The following is a 19,939-nucleotide window of genomic DNA, read 5'->3' as shown; positions in this document are numbered from 1 at the left end:
CAAGAGCACCCAAATTACCTCCCTTTATGCACCCCTGATGAAATTAAAATAAAATCATTATGAACAAGTTTCAGTGTGTTTTTTATGTATTTATAGCAATTATGGAAAGGATTAAACTTAATTAAACATAGTAAAGCACATTTTAAATAGATTAATTTTTTTTAATGTGCTATAAGGTAGCAGTAAACAGTTAATTTGCATTTTTCCTGAAATTATTTGTCATGTTTGAGTATACAGGTATAGCAGATTGGTTATGAAAAATACATCATTACATGTATATATATTTATAAACTGTATAACAATTACATTAACAGTAGAGAGATGAAATTTGTGTAAAAAAAAAAATTCCTCTGATTTCTGACATTTGATTGTCATGGTTACCTACTGAAAAAATGCTAAAAATGCAAAAATACTGCTAATTCCAATCCAACACTACAACTTTCTAGGAGAAATTTAATTCTAATCACCTATCTTACAATCAACAACACTGTCGTGGTAACAAAGTACTTACATTTCAGCAAATTCCAACTCGGAAATTCTTCATAACATGACCACATGTAAACACTATGAAAATTTCACTTCCTGTAAAGCTAGTTTTTGGTGCGTAGACACAGATTCGAGACTGCCCAAATAGTAATCTCCAACACAAAGCTAAAATATTATCCTGAAAAAAATGAAACCCCACATTGTCCACTTTAACATGACAGGACCAATTTTAGCAAGGATTTTTTTTTCATTTTTAATTAAAACCTTTATAATGGGGTAATCTAATGAGCAAAAAAATCACCCATGGCCACACCGAGAAACTGTGTACTGCTACCTCATATCCGCTTTGTTCGCGCCTTCACACGTAGAAGTTATCGTAGAATTGGCAGAAAAAATTGCGTGAGTTGACAGTCTTTCAGTACTCTGACCTTATTGATATGATTCTGTTTCTTTTTGTATTATATGTATCCCTATCTCATGTCTTCTGTTCTCGCTCTGCCTCTGGGTTAGGCGATGAAGATATGTGATTAAGCATGTTGGTAAAATAGAGCGAGTTCAAAGAAAACCAACTATATGCCTACGGGGCATGCAAAATTTTACCTACAGCCAGAGATTAGAAATACTGAACCTACCAACTTTAGCCTTCAGGAGAGAAATGATTGAACTATCTATATAAAATCACCAATGGAATGTATGACCGGGAATGCTGCAATTCTGTCCAACATATGGGCGGAGCCCACTCAACGACAGTCAGCGAATCAACTCGAAAACAACTTTTCCAAAAACGAGCTTCAAACTACGCGAAAACCCTTTTTTCCATAAGACCAGTATCGACCTGGAACAAATTACCGGATCATATTTTTATTGCAAAAACTGTCAATAGGTTTAAAAATGAGTTAAGACCATTACTGAAAGAACCATGAACTTCTCTTTAACTACAGAGCTGAAATAACTATTGAATTAACTGTATAAGAAGCATTGTTTTATGAGAGACATACACAATTCATTTATTTATTATAGAATCTTGAAACATAACATTCATTTTTGAGTCTGGTATAGAGGGCTCTTCACATCCTGAACCGGAAATAAACTTATCTTATGTGGACAGGTGGTTTTAAAGCACCATAGGTAGCTAGTAATGGGAGACATAACTGTTCTTTCTGTCAATTGTCAGGGTCTTGGGAATATCGTAAAGAAAAAATGTTCTCTGTTATTAAAAGTCTAAAAAAAATCTGTATTCATGGTTTACAAGATATGCATTTCACGGAAGAAAACCAAACTTATATCAGAAGTCAGTGGGGTTAAAGTTGTTATTATAGCTCTTTCAGATTTAATTCTAGAGGGGTAGCTATTTTAATAAATAATAATTTCGAAATTAAACTGAAAAGAGCGATATTTCTGGAAATTTCTTGGCTCTAGACACTTTGCTGGAAGGATGTAAAATAACACTGATCACATTGTGCAGTCCAAACATGGACACTCCCAGTTTTTAATCGTCCTGCGTCCGTGGTCCGTAAACAATTCTTGTTACCGCTATTTCTGGAAAAGTACGGGATGGATCTTTCTCAAATTTCATATGAAGGTTCCCCTTGGTCCCTAGTTGTGCATTGTACCTTTTTTGGACTGATTCGACAGGCGGCCATCTTGGAGTTTGAAAGTAAAAGTTTGTTACTGCTATTTCTGGGAAAGAATTGGATCGATCTTTCTCAAATTTCATATGCAGGTTCCCCTTGGTCCCTAGTTGTGCATTTAACCTTTTCTGGACTGATCCGAAGTCAAGATGGCTAACAGGCAGCCATCTTGGATTTTGAGAGTAAAATCTTGTTACCGCTATTTCTGAGGAAGTACTGGATGGATCCTTCTGATATTTCATAGGTATTGGTTTCCCTTGGTCCCTAGTTGTGCATTGTACCTTTTTTGGACTGATTTGAAATCAAGGTGGCCCACAGGCAGCCATCTTGGATGTCGACAGTAATACTGTAGTTTGTTATTGCTGTGACAGGATCCTTCTCAAATTTCATATTTGGCTTCCTCTTGGTACCTAGTTAAGCATTGTCCCATATTTAAAATGATCTGAAAAACAAAATGATCTATAGCTCTTCATCTTGGATTTGAACAGCGAGTAATTGTTTTATGACTATTTCTTACCTACATGATCAGTCATTCTCAAGTTTCAGATTTCTAAATTAAGTAAACATTGATAAATACACTGTTTAGGTTATGTATACTAAACCATGCAATGAATTGAGTTAATGGGTTGACACATGAGAAGTAACAGAAGAATTGATTTATTAAAAATGTCAACAATATTTAAGTGTTGGTGTTACAAAAACATTAAGGAAATAAATAAAAAAAAAATAAACAAATCTTCAAGAACTGAAAACAGATCCTCAAATGGTGGGTGCCAAGATCCCACTGGGATCTCTTGTTATGCGTTTTTGGCAGATATATTAGATGAGTTTGGAAATGATAAATACATCATCTGTGGACATTTTAACTTAGTATTGGATCCAGATTTAAATTATGACAGAATCTACAAAAATGTAAATAACCAGAAGGCGAGAGAGAAAATATTAAAAATTATGGAAAGTTCTCATTAGTAGATATTTATAGAAAGTTACATCTTGACAGCAGAAGATATACCTGGAGAAAAAGAAAATCCATTAAAGCAAGCCAGATTAGATTTTTCTCTTATTTTGGAAAATTTTTAGTCAAGCGTAAATAACTCCAATATTGAGCCCTCAACTTGAAATTTAACAAATTTAATTGGGGGAGGGGACTATGGAAATTCAAATCATTTTTATTGTATGAAGAGGAATATTTACAGCTGATAAGTAATACAATTTTAGAGATATAGATATATATATATAGAGATATAGATGATATTTCAAATACAGAAATATAATTTGTTATTGACGTCCAGCTATGTTTTGAAGCATTACTAAGAAATAAGGGGCAAAACCATCACATACTCATCACACAGAAAGAAACAGCAAAATAAGATTGAAAAGGAATTGTACTTAGAAATAGAAAACAAGAACAGGTAGACATGGAAAGATTAGAACAAATAAACAATTTTGAAATTATTACACAGGAAAAGATTAAAGGTAGCTTTGTAAGATCTCGGGCAAGATGGCAGGAAGAAGGGGGAAGAGCCTACAACATATTTTCTCAATTTAGAAGGTAGAAATGTTACTTCAAAAATTATTCCAAAATTAGAGACTGACGATAGGGGTACATTTAAGGCATTCCCCATGTGTCTCAAGTGTCTCTCCACTAGCTCCTTGGAACATGCAAGTCTTCCTGATCTTTTCACTTCTAGAACTGAGCTTGTTGTTTACAGATTAGCGACAAAAGCAGCTCTCTTCTTTCCGCTATCTCTCCGCACTTTGTGTATTCTCTCTGCTTTCCTCAACCCTTTCCATCAACTTCTCTCAGTTGACTCAGACCAACCGTCTCTAACTCCTCTGCTTTCTTGAACTGCCAAATTGCCTGTATCTCCTTTTCTCTCCTGTTTATGGCCTTCTCTACTAGTTGTATCTTCTTTCTCTAAACAGTACCAGGGCTCTCGATCTGCCAGATTCGGCCCCATTCCCAATGCAAAAATAGTATCCTTTTTTCCCAATTTAGACCCCAAGTTTTCGCAATTCTAAGGAAAACACCATTATTTTTCCTAATTCTAAGGGCCCCGGGCCCCAGTCCCAAAATGGGGTGTGAGAGCCCTGAGTACTCTACCTCTCCTTTCCCTTTGAAGGCATGATAGCAGTTAGTTCTACTTTCCTGCAGGCGTTCCAGACCAAGTCTACTTCCAGGATCTTGTCAATGTCGCTGAAGAATGAATCCCATGCCTTGTCTCCCATTGCTAGTCACTTTACTCTCTCCTGTTCTTGTTGTTGGATGACTGCATCTTGAGCATCTGGCTTGTCCTGATTCCCAGAGTGCCGACTGTCTACCTGTGCGGACTCGGAGAGTAAGAGGTCCTCAGTGCTGTTTTACATTTAATACATGCCTAGTGTATCCTGACTCCCCTAATACTCTTGCAGACCTTGATGGCATCTTGGTCTCCTCTACTGTTCTTTTCAATGTTGTTTGTTTAGGCCATGTTGTTCCTATATTACCCATCCTGTTGAGTCTTTCATCCAGCCCCTCTTCCCGAAAGACTCTGGGTGTTGCTCCGTATTCTGTGTAGTAGCTGGTTGAAATAGGATGTTTCCTCACAGGAACTGCAAGTTGGGATGCCAACCCTCTATGCCCCCTTCCAGTCTTTCCTAGACAGTCACTGGGTTGCCCCGGGGTAAGAATCTTTCATAGTACAGATGCCATTGCTGGTAGTTGGCACTGTCGATCTGTTTGAGTCGTCAGCCGAGTCCTTCTTTCACTAAATTTTTTCAAACCCTAAATCGGAACATTCTCTGAATGGAATATTACCTTAATATATTTTTTTTTTTTGTAACTTTTTATTTTTTTCCAATTTTCAAACAATGCATAAATATAATATACAACAGATATTACCATGTATAACTTGCATGCTATACCACTCATTCATCAAACTTAGCTTTAGCATGTATACATTTTGTAATTTCATTTAAGGGGGGGGGGGAAAAAAACTAGTGCATTGTTTATTATCGGAAAAAAAAATAGCAAAAAAAGGGAGGAGAAAGAGAGAAAAAGAGAGCAAGAAAACAATGTGGAAATAAATTACCAGAAGCATGGAGATGGTTTAAGCTATTAACATACAATAAAAGATTTCGCAAACAAAGATAAAGTTGATACAATGTAACTTTTTTCCTGACAAGACGAAAATGTCAAGGTTATGTAGATGTAAGTAGTCTGTCCCATTTTTTCCACTCATTATTAAGTTTATGTACAAAAGTGTCTCCCTTCCCTATCGCTGAATATCTCTGAGAAAAGTAAGTATCTTTAATTAGATTTTTCATTGCTGTTATAGAAAGTGTTGTTTGCAAACATCTTGATCTATATATATATAGTATTTCATTAACAGAATGATAGTATTATCTACTTTCCTACTACAACTATTTTGATTAAAAAGCCCAAAAATGAAGGTTTCCTTATTAAATGCAAATGGGATGAACAGTGCATCTAGTAGAAATTCAAAGTTTCGTAAGAAGTTTTGGATTTCAGTACAATCTCATAATGTATGAACTATTGTTTCTCTTTCAGTTTTACAGAAGTGGCAAGAAGGGTTGTCAACAAGGCCTAATTTAAATAGATGTGAATTTGTGGTCAATATGTTATGATTAATTCTGTATTGCAGCCATAGTAATTTTGTGTCTGTATTAGCTTGAAATGGACTCATGTATATTGATTTCCAGGTTTCATCATTTAATTAAAAAAGTTAATTCCTCTTGTTTCTCCCTGTGGCTGTAGAGCTATTTTTAGAGTATGTTATAAAAATCTTTCATACCCCTTTTATGCTTAAAAAAAATTTCTAAGATTTTTGGTATATATGGGTAATTTATCACTACATTGCGGATATCACGTGGCATATATTTTTTTATAACAGACACAACACCTTGGTATGTTATGAAATCTGTATTAATTTGGAATTTTTGCAAAAATTCATTATAGGAGTAAAGAGTGTTAGAATCATGTTCTTTTATTAAGTCATTAATAATTACAACACCTTTACAAAACCATTCTCTATAAAAAATAGTCTTGTTACCTATTTTAAGATGTTCATTGTACTAAATAGGTGTTTTTAGCATATCAACCGTTTCATTTAACATACATTGCTAACTTATTAAAGTTCTCCAAGACTGAAATACGTCTTTCCAGAATAAATTTTTACACCTCTGTTGTACAGTTGCTAAATATTCCAAACCACAGTTTATCAGGACATTCCTATCTACATAAGTGTTAAACAATATTTGCCATTTGCCTTCTATTACCTTAATATATATTATGTACCAAATTCAGGACCCATAACCTCTTCATTATACTGAACTTATTTCATGAAAGATTTCATGTCTAGAGCATAATTGTGCTCGCATTCTAATGAGGATAATGAGACATTGTGCAAAGTTAGGACCCTCAACCACATTATTACAGAGTTATTGCCTCTTGTTGTTTTTCTAGTCCAGAGTTTCATTTTGCTCGCCTTTATACATTCATCTTAACAAGAGTATGTGCAGTGTACGAAAGTCAGGGCTCAGAACCTATTATTTACAGAATTTTCGCCATTTGTTAAAATGTGTCTAATAAAATTAATTGATTCTTTTATCTTTTTCAGGTGTGAGAGATATAAGAAATGGCATCTGTAAATGAAGAAGCTGTAGCCGCCCACAATGAATTGGCATTTAAACTCCAGCAGGAGTTAAGCGACTCAGAGATAAATGAATTGAAGTATCAATTCAGAGATTGCCCACTATCTCGACGACATATTACAAATATCAAAGATATAGATGACCTATTTGTACACCTTGGTAATGCTGAGAAGCTTTCAATAGGAAATTATGAACATTTTACACCAAAATTAAGATTGATTAATCCCAGAATGGCTACTTATGTGGAAGAACAAGAAAAAATTGTCAAGGGTATACTTAATGGAGGTGAGAACTGACAATAATAATGATCAGAATTAGTTCCTGGCAGTGTGATGTGATATTGGGTCTGATGTATAGAAGCAGTATTGATATGATGTATCACACTGATTGTCCTGATTTCTGGTTCAGCTTATCACTGTGTAGAATCATCTTCAATACTGTTTATTCCATATTTTGTATTTAGTTACAAACATCCTTGGGGAAGAGGATTCAGTTTTATACAAACTAACAGTGTTTCTTGGTACTTGGGACTGGAGGAACAGGTCTATTATAGGGGAAACAGCAATACTTTAAAATATTTCATCTTCTGTAGGTATGTCATGATTCTGTCTCGGTTTGGTCTAAATCATCCTTGGATGAAGAGTTTTTTTGTCAATTTTTAGAGAAATTAAGGAGAAATAGAATTTTGTTTAGTCTGATCAGTCACCAGAAATGAAAAAGTGGTGTCTTTAGTGTGGAGAAAAATATTTAAACCACTAGTTATCTAATACTTATGAATCCTTTGAAACACTTAAATTAACTGGTAAAAAAACTGTTCTACTTATTCATAATCATGTATGTGACAACATTGTCTTACTTGTAGGTGCAGCTGGTCCATCGGCAGCCAAAAAACTGAAATCATCAGATACAAGCCAGCAACAATCTACAGGTTTGTTTTAAAAGCACAAAACAGTTTGGTAAATTTCCCTTTGTACTTGATGTCATGTTCCTATGTACAAATAGTTACTGGTTAGATCAGATTGGTAGGCTCTCCATGGTACATTATGTCACATTTCTATGTACAAATAGTTACTGGTTAGATCAGATGTGTAGGTCTCCCTCGGTACATTATGTCACATTCCTATGTACAATAGTTACTGGTTAGATCAGATTTGTAGATAGCTCTATTTTCAAGTTAGACTTTGTAATAGGTTGGTAACACTGTATCAGTACTGCACTTGTTTATTGATGTTACCTTCTGACAGGAGGTAAAACCTAAAATATAACATGTGTATAGTCATTGAATTACAAGGAAATAATGTAATAAAGTTAGACAAGTGTTCCATACTGATTAGGTGATGTATTATCTTATATAGTAATATCTACTAGTGTTTTAACTACTGTAGAATATGAATGGAATGACTTCAGACATGTCTTGATAGTCCAAGTTTCCTTTAGTCCTAACACCAAATATAAGACATTTTGTTGGGCAGCCGTGTCATGTTGTTCAGCCTGTCAACATGTCTGTCTAGCTTGGGGCTCCAGTACAAGTACAAGCCCTAGTAAATATTGATTTATCATCAAACAGTGTAGTATATAAGATTAAGAATGTAGTTAATACATGAAAAATGAAGATATTTTTCTGCGAACATTTCGGATGATTTTTAGCTCACCTGGCCTTTAGAGCCCAGTAAGGGATACCATGTTGTCTGGCGTCTGTCAACTTCCTATAAATTGCAACCAATCAAAATCAACTCAGCAGATTTTAACCAAACTTGGTCTGAATGATCTTTTGGGGAAGGGGAAATAACTTTGTCTAAATGGTGGATCTTGCTCCTCTGGGACGGGGCACGATGGGGAAAATTTATAACTTTCTTAAAGATAATTTTTTCTCTTTAGAAATTGCAGGATATTACCCAAATTTCGTTTGAAGCATTGCTTGATATTTATTAGCTCACCTGGTCCGAAGGACTTAAGCCAAGACACAGCGCATTACGTTATCCGTCAGTTTTTACTAAAAAATGCTACTAGCCATGAAAGATGCATCATAAGAGGAAGGGGACCACAGGCAGGGCCTAAATTGGAAAAAATGGAATCTTAAAAATCCTACTCATGTAAGAATAAATGGATATTGCCCAGATGTGGGTCAATAAATTCACATTATTAGATTATGTACAGCAATAGTGACAGATTTTGCCTTGGTCAATTCCGATCCATAATTTGTGGCACTTTGAGAAGCTAATAAGAGATAGAATAGTTGCAGTTTGCAGCACATTACATTGTGTTTTAGTATAGCAGAACAGCTGAAGTGATTGCTTGTTTGAACTTGAGTGTTGCATGGACTGGTTTAGTTTGATTTTGATGCAGAACATGGCCCAAGAAATACAAAATGCACGCAACATGTGCATACATTCCAATGGTTCGCTTGCCCACTTGACAGACACAGTAGTAATCTCTGACAGGGTCATCTTGATCATTTCTGTCAAATGCAATCCAAACATTGTATTTTGACTGTGATTTGTGCCTTGAATGAATTTGGCCTCAGAGAAGATTTTCATCATGCTTATAGACCCAAACTTCAAAGTCTCCAGCAGGAGTGAGATGCACAGCAATATATCTGGGTGCTACTTTCAACTAGTATGATCCGCAGGTTGCTGTTTCTAAATATTCCATATCCAGTACTGGAAACTCTATTGAACAGGCATCAAGTTTCACCCAGTTGGCCTTGATGCGCCTGGAAAGGTCAGGTTCATCTGCAACCCTTAAGGCCGAGGTGTTGGGCAGAGTCAAATGGGATTGCATTCGCTCAACAGGGCGACGGTCCCTGAAGTCCCTCTCTGGTGTGGACACATAAATTGGTCCACACACAGCATTCAAGGAAGCAGTATCTACTTTAACCAGTTCCTCTTTGACACTAAGGAAGTAGTTTGAGCTGAGTTGTTCTCGGAACAGTTTCCACTGTTTCAGTAGACCATGGTAGCTCTCCACAACCCATCTTGACTTAGTACATTGGCAGTCCTTGTTGGCAGTAAGTGTATCATGCTGCGTCTGACCTGACAGACAAACCCTGAACCTCGCAGAAGCTCCAACACATCCCTAAACCCCTGGTCAACAATCACATTGTCATCTTCACTGAGCTACATGGTTAGGTTCTCAACGGTTCCAAGAGTTTTTGTCAAGATATTTGCATCATTTTCATTGCCATAAAATGGCCCAATAGTGTCTAATATATAACCATCTGGAAAGACAATGCTCATAAATTTAACATAATTAAGCTTCTTTTGCCCACAGTATGAGGATAAGACATTTGATGGACAGATGTCTCATGTTGTTCAGTCTGTTAACATGTCTAAACTCTGGTTTTTGGGTCGGAGAAAACTTGGATGAACATGTGTATTGAAGATCCATGAAGAACTTAATTAGTCTTAAAGCCTCCTAAGAATAATTCAGGTGTTTAAATTCTGATAACTCCTAAATATATGAAAAAGTCTTTTCTACTATATATTTTGCTGGTCTCTTTATTTTACAGAAATCCAATCTGACTTAAGACCCTTGATAGGTGAGTCGTATCAACTTGACTGGGCACGGTGTGAGAAAAGTTACATCAGATTCCTCAAAACTTGAATCACAACATTTCTGGGCATGCTGTGTGAAAACTTAATTGATCCAGCCATTCATTATTTTTTTTGTAAGTTTTGTGTATTACGAGGAAAAAAAGAATATAACATTTTATGAAATATAAAATGACATTAAGTATAAAACAAAGGTTACCATAATATGGTTCTTATTCTACTGTCAGATTCTAAACGTTAACTGATATAGTGGAATGGAAGGGGAGCATATGGTTTTTTATCTCCATTGGTCTACAGCACTGTTGAAATCCAGTCTAGGTGCTGTATCTGTCTGTCAATTTTTCCTTGAAAGTCTTATTTGTCCAAAACAGCTTTATCAAGTAACTGTTAATGACCAAACTACAAGTAATAAGGAGACATTGTGCTTTTCAAAGTTGGAAACAAGAGAATAAGGCCTGAATACGGGAAAATAGGTTGATAGGTCAGATGAAATATGCAGACCGTCTAAAGTTTTACATCGTTTATAAATAGTCACATTTTATATACTCTTTGATGACTACAAATCACCACATTATTTGTGATATACTAAATGCAGTATATGGGATGTAAGATTTCAATTACGTTTCTATTTGTATGTGATTTTTGAAACATCAAGTCTTACTAAAATGCGACAAAGTTAATGTCCTTTTATCGGTCTGAAACATTCATAAAATGCAACAAAGTTAATGTCCTTTTATCGGTCTGAAGCATTCTTGGGTAAAGGTTCGATTTGGTATAAACGAAATATCTCTGCCCCCTGGGGCAGGAGGGCGGAGCCCAATAGGGGGAATAGAGTAAATTCTTTTAAAAACAAATTCCTGATGTTTTGACCAAAAGTAAGACATAATTCAATATAAAATGAATTCCAATATAATATCTTGGACCTTGGTAATCTAATACAGGAAAAAGAAATGTTTAAAAGTTATATCTTTTAAAAGTTACATATATTTAAAGTGCTGTATACTAATAAAAGTTTTTGTTTATTTTTGATATCCTTTCTTTATTTTCTTACAGTTCAAACTATAAACAGGATTAAAACAGAAAAAGAAGAGAAAAAGTTCATGGAGACTAAAGCTTTTCATGACGCACAAGAGAAACTCAGAGAGAACAGAGTCATAATGATCAAGGGTAACACAGGAGACGGCAAGACTTCGACTGCCATTCAACTCATGGACTGGCTGATCAAGGAGCAGCAATGCAGACAACCTCTTCAGCTTCATGAAATCAAGAAATTAGATAAATTGTCCCCAGACTCCAATCTGGTTACTTTTATTGATGATATTTTTGGAGAGAAAAATGTTAGAAATACAGATGTATGTGAGTGGAACAAAAGAATTAATAATGTAAAAACATTGTTTGTAGATCAACGAATCAATCCCAATTTTTTGCTTGTTACTATTCGTAATGAAATATATAATGATTTGAAAAGGCAGTCTTTGGAACCAGTTTTTACCAAAGATACATGTAATATTATTGACTTGAGTTCTGAAACGTACAGGATTTTAGAGGAAAGAAAAGAACTTCTACAAAAATATCTACCAAACAATTATAAATGGGAAGAGGAAGAAATAGAAAGTATTGTGAAATCTGCTTCAAGCATTGGTTTTCCTCAATGCTGCCACCTGTTCTATAACTCTGTGGAATTGCAGGCAAAACGTGTGAATTTTTTTGAGAAACCATTTGAATTTTTGAACGAAGTGTTGTCAAGATTACCAGAATGTTGTGCCATTTTGTTTCTTTTCCTCAATGGAGGGATGATAAATGTTAAAGATCTAGACCCAAACAGTGATAAAATCAACAAAACATTGTTAGAGGAATCATTTGATATTAATCTGATTGATGGTGAGGAGGACAGAACCTCATTGACTTACAAGAAAAAAGTGGGATTTGTAAAAGAAAGTTTAGACAGATTGCTAGGATTTTTAGTGGTGAAGGAGGAAAATTGGTCTGGTGATGAAGTATACAGATTTAATCATGATTCTGTACATGTCACAGTAGCTCTTTTGTATTGGAACAAAACACCAGTTGGTTATATACAGAATTGTCCAGTGAAATCTCTCGGTTATCTCAAAACCTCAAAAACATCCTCAGACATGATTGTCATATCATCAGATCATTATACATGTCTATGTGAACGTCTGCTCCGAGAGTTTGAGTGTTATCATAGTAATACTATTAGGTCTCTAGATGTATGGAAATATCCTGTATTTGTTGTAAGATTTGTTGGGTTGTTGAATGAGAGAAAAGTTGATAAACGTGCTGTGTTAAATAAGGCATGTAAATATGGTGTAAAAGAATGTGTTTTATATCTTCTGAGTGTGGGAGTCAAACCTGACAAGTACACAAACTGGTGGTCATTGATTACAGGAGGTGATGTGTGTGGTAAGGGAGATGTGGAATTTCTTAAGGAAGTTATTAAATACCTGAATGATGAAACATGACTTGTTAAATGCAGCATGTTGTCTGAATGATGAATGGTTATCATTGTAAGGGAGATGTGGATGTACTTAAGGAAGTTATTAAATACCTAAATGATGAGATGAAACATGACTTGTTAAATGCAGCATGTATGTCTGGTTCAACAGAATGTGGTATATATCTTCTGAGTGTGGGAGCCAAACCTGACAATGACACAAACTGGTGGTTATTGACTACAGGAGGTGATGTGTTTGGTTATCGTGGTAAGGGAGATGTGAATGTACTTAAGGAAGTTGTTAAATACCTGAATGATGAGATGAAACATAACTTGTTAAATAGAGCATGTGAATCTGGTTCAACAGAATGTGTTTTAAATCTTCTGAGTGTGGGGGCCAAACCTGACAATAACACTAACTGGTGGCCATTGATTAGAGGAGGTGACGTGTTTGGTAAGGGAGATGTGGATGTACTTAAAGAAGTTGTTAAATACCTGAATGATGAGATGAAACATTACTTGTTAAATAATGCATGTATGTCTGGTTCAACAGAATGTGGTTTATATCTTCTGAGTGTGGGAGCCAAACCTGACAACGACACAGACTGGTGGTCATTGATTACAGGAGGAGATGATGTTGATAAGGGAGATGTGGATGTACTTAAGGAAGTTGTTAAATACCTGAATGATATGAAGAAACATTACTTGTTAAATAAAGCATGTATGTCTGGTTCAACAGAATGTGGTTTATATCTTCTGAGTGTGGGAGCCAAACCTGACATGTACACAAACTGGTGGCCATTGATTAGAGGAGGTGGCGTGTTTGGTAAGGGAGATGTGGATGTACTTAAAGAAGTTGTTAAATACCTGAATGATGAGATGAAACTTTACTTGTTAAATAGAGCATGTATGTCTGGTTCAACAGAATGTGGTTTATATCTTCTGAGTGTGGGAGCCAAACCTGACAATGACACAGACTTGTGGTCATTGATTACAGGAGGAGATGATGATGATAAGGGAGATATGGATGTACTTAAGGAAGTTGGTAAATACCTGAATGATGTGAAGAAACATTACTTGTTAAATAGAGCATGTGAATCTGGTTCAACAGAATGTGGTTTATATCTTCTGAGTGTGGGAGTCAAACCTGACAAGTACACAAACTGGTGGTCATTGATTACTGGACGTGATGTGTTTGGTTATCGTGGTAAGGAAGATGTGGTTGTACTTAAGGGAGTTGTTAAATACCTGAATGATGAGATGAAAAATGACTTGTTAAATAGAGCATGTGAATCTGGTTCAACAGAATGTGTTTTATATCTTCTGAACGTGGGAGTCAAACCTGACAATGAAACACTGTTATTTGTGGCGGCGGGAGGGAGTGTGGAATTGTTACGTAAACTACTGCAGTATGACGTCACTATAACAGTGAGGGATGAGTACAACAACAACAATGTACTACATCAGGCGTGTGAGTCGGGGAGTGAAGAGATGGTGACTGAGTTGTGTGATAAGTATCCAGACTTGGTACGTGACACTAATAAGTATGGACAAACCCCGCTCCATGTCGCGGCAGGTATAGACTTATCAATATTCCAGACAGTGGAGAGAACTACACTTAAAACCTTGTATACACATTGTGGGACAGACGGACATGTTGTACACAGGGATTGTGTGTGGGGTCAGTACATGTTTAACTTCGTTGACAATGAAGGACTGACTCTAATTCATGCGAGTTGTGAGAGGGGAAACAAGGAGATGTGTGTCTATTTATGTGAGAAGTGTCCATCACTGCTCACAGCTGTAGACAATGAAGGACGGACTGTATTACATGCGAGTTGTGAGAGGGGAAACAAGGAGATGTGTGTCTATTTATGTGAGAAGTGTCCATCACTGCTCACAGCTGTAGACAATGAAGGACGGACTGTATTACATGCGAGTTGTGCGAGGGGAGACAAGGAGATGTGTGTCTATTTATGTGAGAAGTGTCCATCACTGCTCACAGCTGTAGACAATAAAGGACAGACTGTATTACATGCGAGTTGTTACTGGGGAAACAAGGAGATGTGTGTCTATTTATGTGAGAAGTGCCCATCACTGCTCACAACTGTTGACAATAGAGGACGGACTGTATTACATGTGAGCTGTGAGGAAGGAAACGAGGAGATTTGTGTCTATTTATGTGAGCAGTATCCATCACTGCTCACAGTTTTTGACAAACGTGACCGTCGTTGTCTACATTACATCGCCGAGTCGGACATACAAGAGGTAAGTATGACATTACTACCATACATGAGGAGGATACCTCTTTTAGACCTGGCAAAGCAAAGGAAAGAGAGATACAGTTGGAAAAAACACAGTTTGTGTGATCATCTTATCAAAGTGTTTGGTAAATAAACATGCAGGTATTTTATCTATGAAACGTCTGCTGATAATAAGTACAAACCATTAATATCCTTCCTGTACCCAGTCCATGTGATGTTCCTTTGTTTTATGAGGGAAATCTGTCGATCATGGTGACTTTTCTGTACGAGTTTGACGGTGCGGTAAAATAGGCAGGCGGCGTCTTTGACCAGGATCGAGTGACTGATGTGAATTTCAGTGGAGATATTCGTACGTGAATGGTATGGCTCCGGTCAGGTTTAACCATCAGGGGTATTCAGGAATTACTAAATCTGTGGTGTTATTTGTTGTTTTTAAGTTAGAAAAAGTGAACTATTTTGTGTTCTAGAATAAAGAGCTATTTGGAACATTTCGCTATGATGATTCTCCAACAATGAGCAACGTGATAATTCTGTGATAAATCATGTCTGGAGTCTGGATTTTACTGTGGCCTATGAAAAACAATCGCGTTATCTTGAAAATTGATTTAACCATGAGTATTCTAAGAGAAAGATATATGTCGATTTTTTAGAGAAATTAAAAAAAAAATAAAACCAAAACAAACAAAGTCAGTGATTATTTAATGTGTTACCAATAAACACTGAATTATTAACCAGGAAGCGTTTTAGGACTTGATAAATTCTTCTCTTGGAATATATATGTATAAAAATCTATTGTTGTAAACTGAGATTATATTACATGTGTAGGTGTTTTTACTGGGACATCAGATAATACATTTTATCTATATGTTGATGTTTGTATAAAACATCTATTGTTGTACACTGAGATTATATTACATGTGTAGGTGTTTTTACTGGGACATCAGATAATACATTTTATCTAAATGTTGATGTTTGTATAAAACATCTATTGTTGTAAACTGAGATTATATTACATGTGTAGGTGTTTTTACTGGGACATCAGATAATACATTTTATCTATATGTTGATGATTTGGTTATTTATTACAGTTGTATCATTTGATAATTTTCTGTTCTATAGACAGAACTTGCCAATTAGTATGAAAATTATATTAAAATCATCTGTGTATAGTACTATACAAGTTAGAATTAAGTGTAGGTGATATCTATTGTTTCAAGGCTCCAGTTCTTTTCAGGGATGGAACTTCCCTCCAGTACATCTCTACAGTACAATTGTTATAATACAACTGTAAGTAATATCTATTGTCTCAAGGCTCCAGTACTTTTCAGGAATGGAACTTCCCTCTAGTACATCTCTACAGTAGCATTGTTATAATACACCTGTAGGTGATATCTATCGTCTCAAGGCTCCGGTTCTTTTCAGGGATGGAACTTTCCTTGGTACATCTCTACAATACAATTGTTATAATACACCAGTAGGTGATATATATTGTCTCAAGGCTCCAGTACTTTTCAGGGATGGAACTTCCCCCTGGTTTATCTCTACAGTACAATTGTTATAATACACCTGTAGGTGATATCTATTGTCTCAAGGCTCCGGTTCTGTTCAGGGATGGAACTTCCACCTGGTACATCTCTACAGTACAATTGTTATAATACACCTGTAAGTGATATCTATTGTCTCAAGGCTCCGGTTCTTTTCAGGGATGGAACTTTTCTTGGTACATCTCTACAATACAATTGTTATAATACACCAGTAGGTGATATATCTTGTCTCAAGGCTCCAGTACTTTTCAGGGATGGAACTTCCCCCTGGTTTATCTCTACAGTACAATTGTTATAATACACCTGTGGGTGATATCTATTGTTTCAAGGCTCCAGTACTTTTCAGGGATGGAACTTCCCCCTGGTACATCTCTACAGTACAATTGTTATAATACAGCTGTAAGTGATATCCTTTGTCTCAGGTCTCTGTTATTATATATGGACTTCTACCTATTTTATACATAATCTTGCTGTAATGCATCCTTATGCTGTAATTATACAAAACGAGTATTCATCAGATTGCTACACCCGTGTTATATGGAGACAAATAGTGGAGAATGGTGTCTAAAATAGATTTTCAAAGATTTTGCTAAATCCCTATTAAAGGGATCATGCTGGGGGTCTTTGTTTATCATTTTTGTCATACACAAGTCCCTTAACTGACACTTTTCAAACAAATATTCCTCTCTTGACACAGTTTTCTTTTCCATTATTGTCAAGTAACACAATATGGTGAGAATTGTTTATTTGTTGATGTATATGATATGTGAAATGTAATTTATATGAATACATAAGGAAACATGGGAGGTAACTTCTCCATTACTGGAAAATTATTGACTTTTATACAGAAAGTACAAATACTAAGATGTTTTCTGTGACAGAATGTGTTGTACTTCAACACTATTATGTTTTTTAAGGAATGTGGATATAAACTTACATATTATTGTTTGATGTAAATATATAACAATATTATACAGAAAACCATTTCATATTGTGGACTGAGATATGTGAAGTGTGGTAGGAAAATTATATCTACATCAATGAACTTTGTTAACAAATACATAATAGAAATTTGTGAAATAGAATTATTATAATTATACAGACACATGACTTGTATTAATCATTAGCTTTTATATAAAGTAGGTTGTGTGTCCTGAGACAATTGTTAACCCCTATTGAAGGGGATGCTGTCAGTTTGTGATATGGTGAAGGATCCACTGGTCACTGAACTGTTACCTTCTTCAAGAAAACTAAACAACTGGATACTGATTTTTAGCTAGGAGGTACCTGGGATAAAGTACGACATGAATGATCTTGACCTTCTTTCAAAATAACAAGGGTTAAATACATTTTTTAAAAGTGTGAAAATCTACTCTTTTCAAGTTAAAGAAGACAGGATACTGATATTTGGTCAGGAGGTTCCAGGGACGAGCTACTTAAAAGATTCCTCACAAATTAACTCGACCAATTTTCAAGGTCACTGAGGTCAAATAGAACATTTATGAATCTTCTCAACTTCAAGACGACAGAGTCCTGGTACAGTATTCCAGCAGACAGTATCTAGAATGAAGCGCTATCAAGTTTCCTAATACAAATGACATTGACATATTTTCAAGGTCACCTAGGTCAAATATGAAATATTTGTAAGAATCATTCTTTTAAGTTGCAGTATTTGACAAGTAGACACCTGTAGCAGAGTACTCTAACGTTCCCCTTGATAATTGACCTTGATCTTTCCTCAAGGTCATCAGGTTAAAATATTAAAAAATTCGTGAGTATGGTCATGGCAAATTACATGTGACCCAGGGTAAAGATGTTTGGAAGTAAATGCCAGTGGTGGAGTGCTGTAAATTTTCTTTCTATAAACAACTTTTTGTTGCAAATAAGATAAAAATAAAAATCAGTCAAAGATTCAAAGATATTTTTGTATTGCCCAGACATTATATTTTTCAAATGAAAATTTTAAGACCTAGTGAGCGCACGGTTTTTTAATAATAACCTATTGAAAATTAACTAAGCAGTTTCTCTCTGTTCATAACATGTGTCTTTCCAGTCAATATAATGAGTTTATGTGAAAGACCCAGATACTTTAAGCATACATTTCTTAAAGGAAATGATTTAGCAAATCCAGTAATCATTAATCCTGTACATTTCATAATATTTTTGTGACTGTGTTTAAAGATTGAAATTGGACACCGTTATGGACAGTATTTTGACATGGAAAAGTTTTTGTCATTATAATTCCACAATACATTTTTCTTTGCACTATGAAAAATAATGTGAATAATTAGTTTGTTGTTTCATTAAAGTCTACATTTTCTCAAGTTAAACATATCAATATGTTTTTGCAACAAAATACATCACTTTACTGTTCATAACCAAGACACTAAGCATCCTTCTATCAAGCAGCAACTTTGTTATATTAGCTTTCAGTTATATTTCTGGTGTTCTTCATTTCTTTCTAATGTGCTTGAAGGCACACAACATCATATTGGTCATTTAGCAACTTTTTTTGTCCAGGGCTCAGCTGTATAAACAAGTTTGATTTTTTTTTTAAATGTGTTCCAAGATATCAAGTTTCAATTCTCTTTCTTACTTATTATTGACTCAAAATAAATCTTAAGATCTCAATTAAGGTATCCTAAATATCGATTGTTTTATAGAAATACAGCAAGTTTACAGGACACCCAGCCCTGATGGCTGTTTATACATCTAGTTATACTAGCCCTGAAGAAACAACATTTGAAATGCTAAGTTCCCTAAGCTAGCACATCTCCTCTATTCGTGGTCATGGATACGGACTACCAACACTGTCCATACTTTTCATCTTACTTTTTTAGCTCTGCAGTTTCCCTAATCGAACATCAAAACCGTAGAAACTTAACCAGGTGGAAATTTTATTATCAATATTGAAAATTTATCAATTTTAAACAAGGAATGTTCTTCTGTAATGCTCTCCTGATCCCTGTAATGCCCTCCTGATCCCTGTAATGCCCTCTTGATTCTCTAAATGTCTGAAAAATCAATAATTCTTTCTTATTTTGTGTCTTTTAATTAATATCATGAAAAGTTATTGCAAGATATGTGATGATAAATGTGCATGTACTTGCAAGAGAAAGATTATACGAAAGAAAAAAATGGTCTTTTTATGAAAACAATCATATATGAAAATTATGGAGAAAATTTTCCCACCATTTTTTCCTTCATAATCCTTAAAAATATGACGTTACCTTGAGTAATGAATTACATATTGTTGATTTGTACCAAAAATATAAATACAAGTTCTGATAAAAAATATGCTGACGTATCTATCACCCTTGGCCGATTCTAAAGTGGACCTTTAATTTTAAAAGTACAA

General features: G+C 35.2%; 1 protein-coding gene across 1 annotated transcript; it reads left to right on the top strand.

The window, feature by feature from the left end:
* The first annotated feature begins 839 nt into the window (after window positions 1-839).
* On the top strand, window positions 840-15,573 carry LOC132560181 (uncharacterized). The gene is made up of 9 exons (XM_060224832.1): window positions 840-885; window positions 6,737-7,055; window positions 7,633-7,698; window positions 8,261-8,315; window positions 10,277-10,308; window positions 11,375-12,753; window positions 12,852-13,680; window positions 13,777-15,041; window positions 15,505-15,573. Exons 2-9 carry the CDS (start codon window positions 6,755-6,757, stop codon window positions 15,571-15,573), a joined length of 3,996 nt encoding a protein of 1,331 aa, XP_060080815.1. The 5' UTR covers window positions 840-885; window positions 6,737-6,754.
* The last annotated feature ends 4,366 nt before the right edge of the window (window positions 15,574-19,939 follow it).

Source organism: Ylistrum balloti, unplaced genomic scaffold, assembly GCF_031769215.1.
Source record: "Ylistrum balloti isolate Yb309-2 unplaced genomic scaffold, AGI_CSIRO_Ybal_v1 Utg371026, whole genome shotgun sequence".
Lineage (NCBI taxonomy): Eukaryota > Metazoa > Mollusca > Bivalvia > Pectinida > Pectinidae > Ylistrum > Ylistrum balloti.
This window is presented reverse-complemented; position numbering and strand designations above follow the sequence as displayed.

Coding starts and splice junctions, on each gene's coding strand:
- LOC132560181 (XM_060224832.1), top strand. CDS start 6,755: ATGGCATCTGTAAATGAAGAAGCTGTAGCCGCCCACAATGAATTGGCA. Junction 13,681..13,776: donor TTACTTGTTAAATAGAGCAT/GTATGTCTGGTT, acceptor TTACAGGAGGAG/ATGATGATGATAAGGGAGAT. Junction 15,042..15,504: donor CCGAGTCGGACATACAAGAG/GTAAGTATGACA, acceptor TTTGTGTTCTAG/AATAAAGAGCTATTTGGAAC.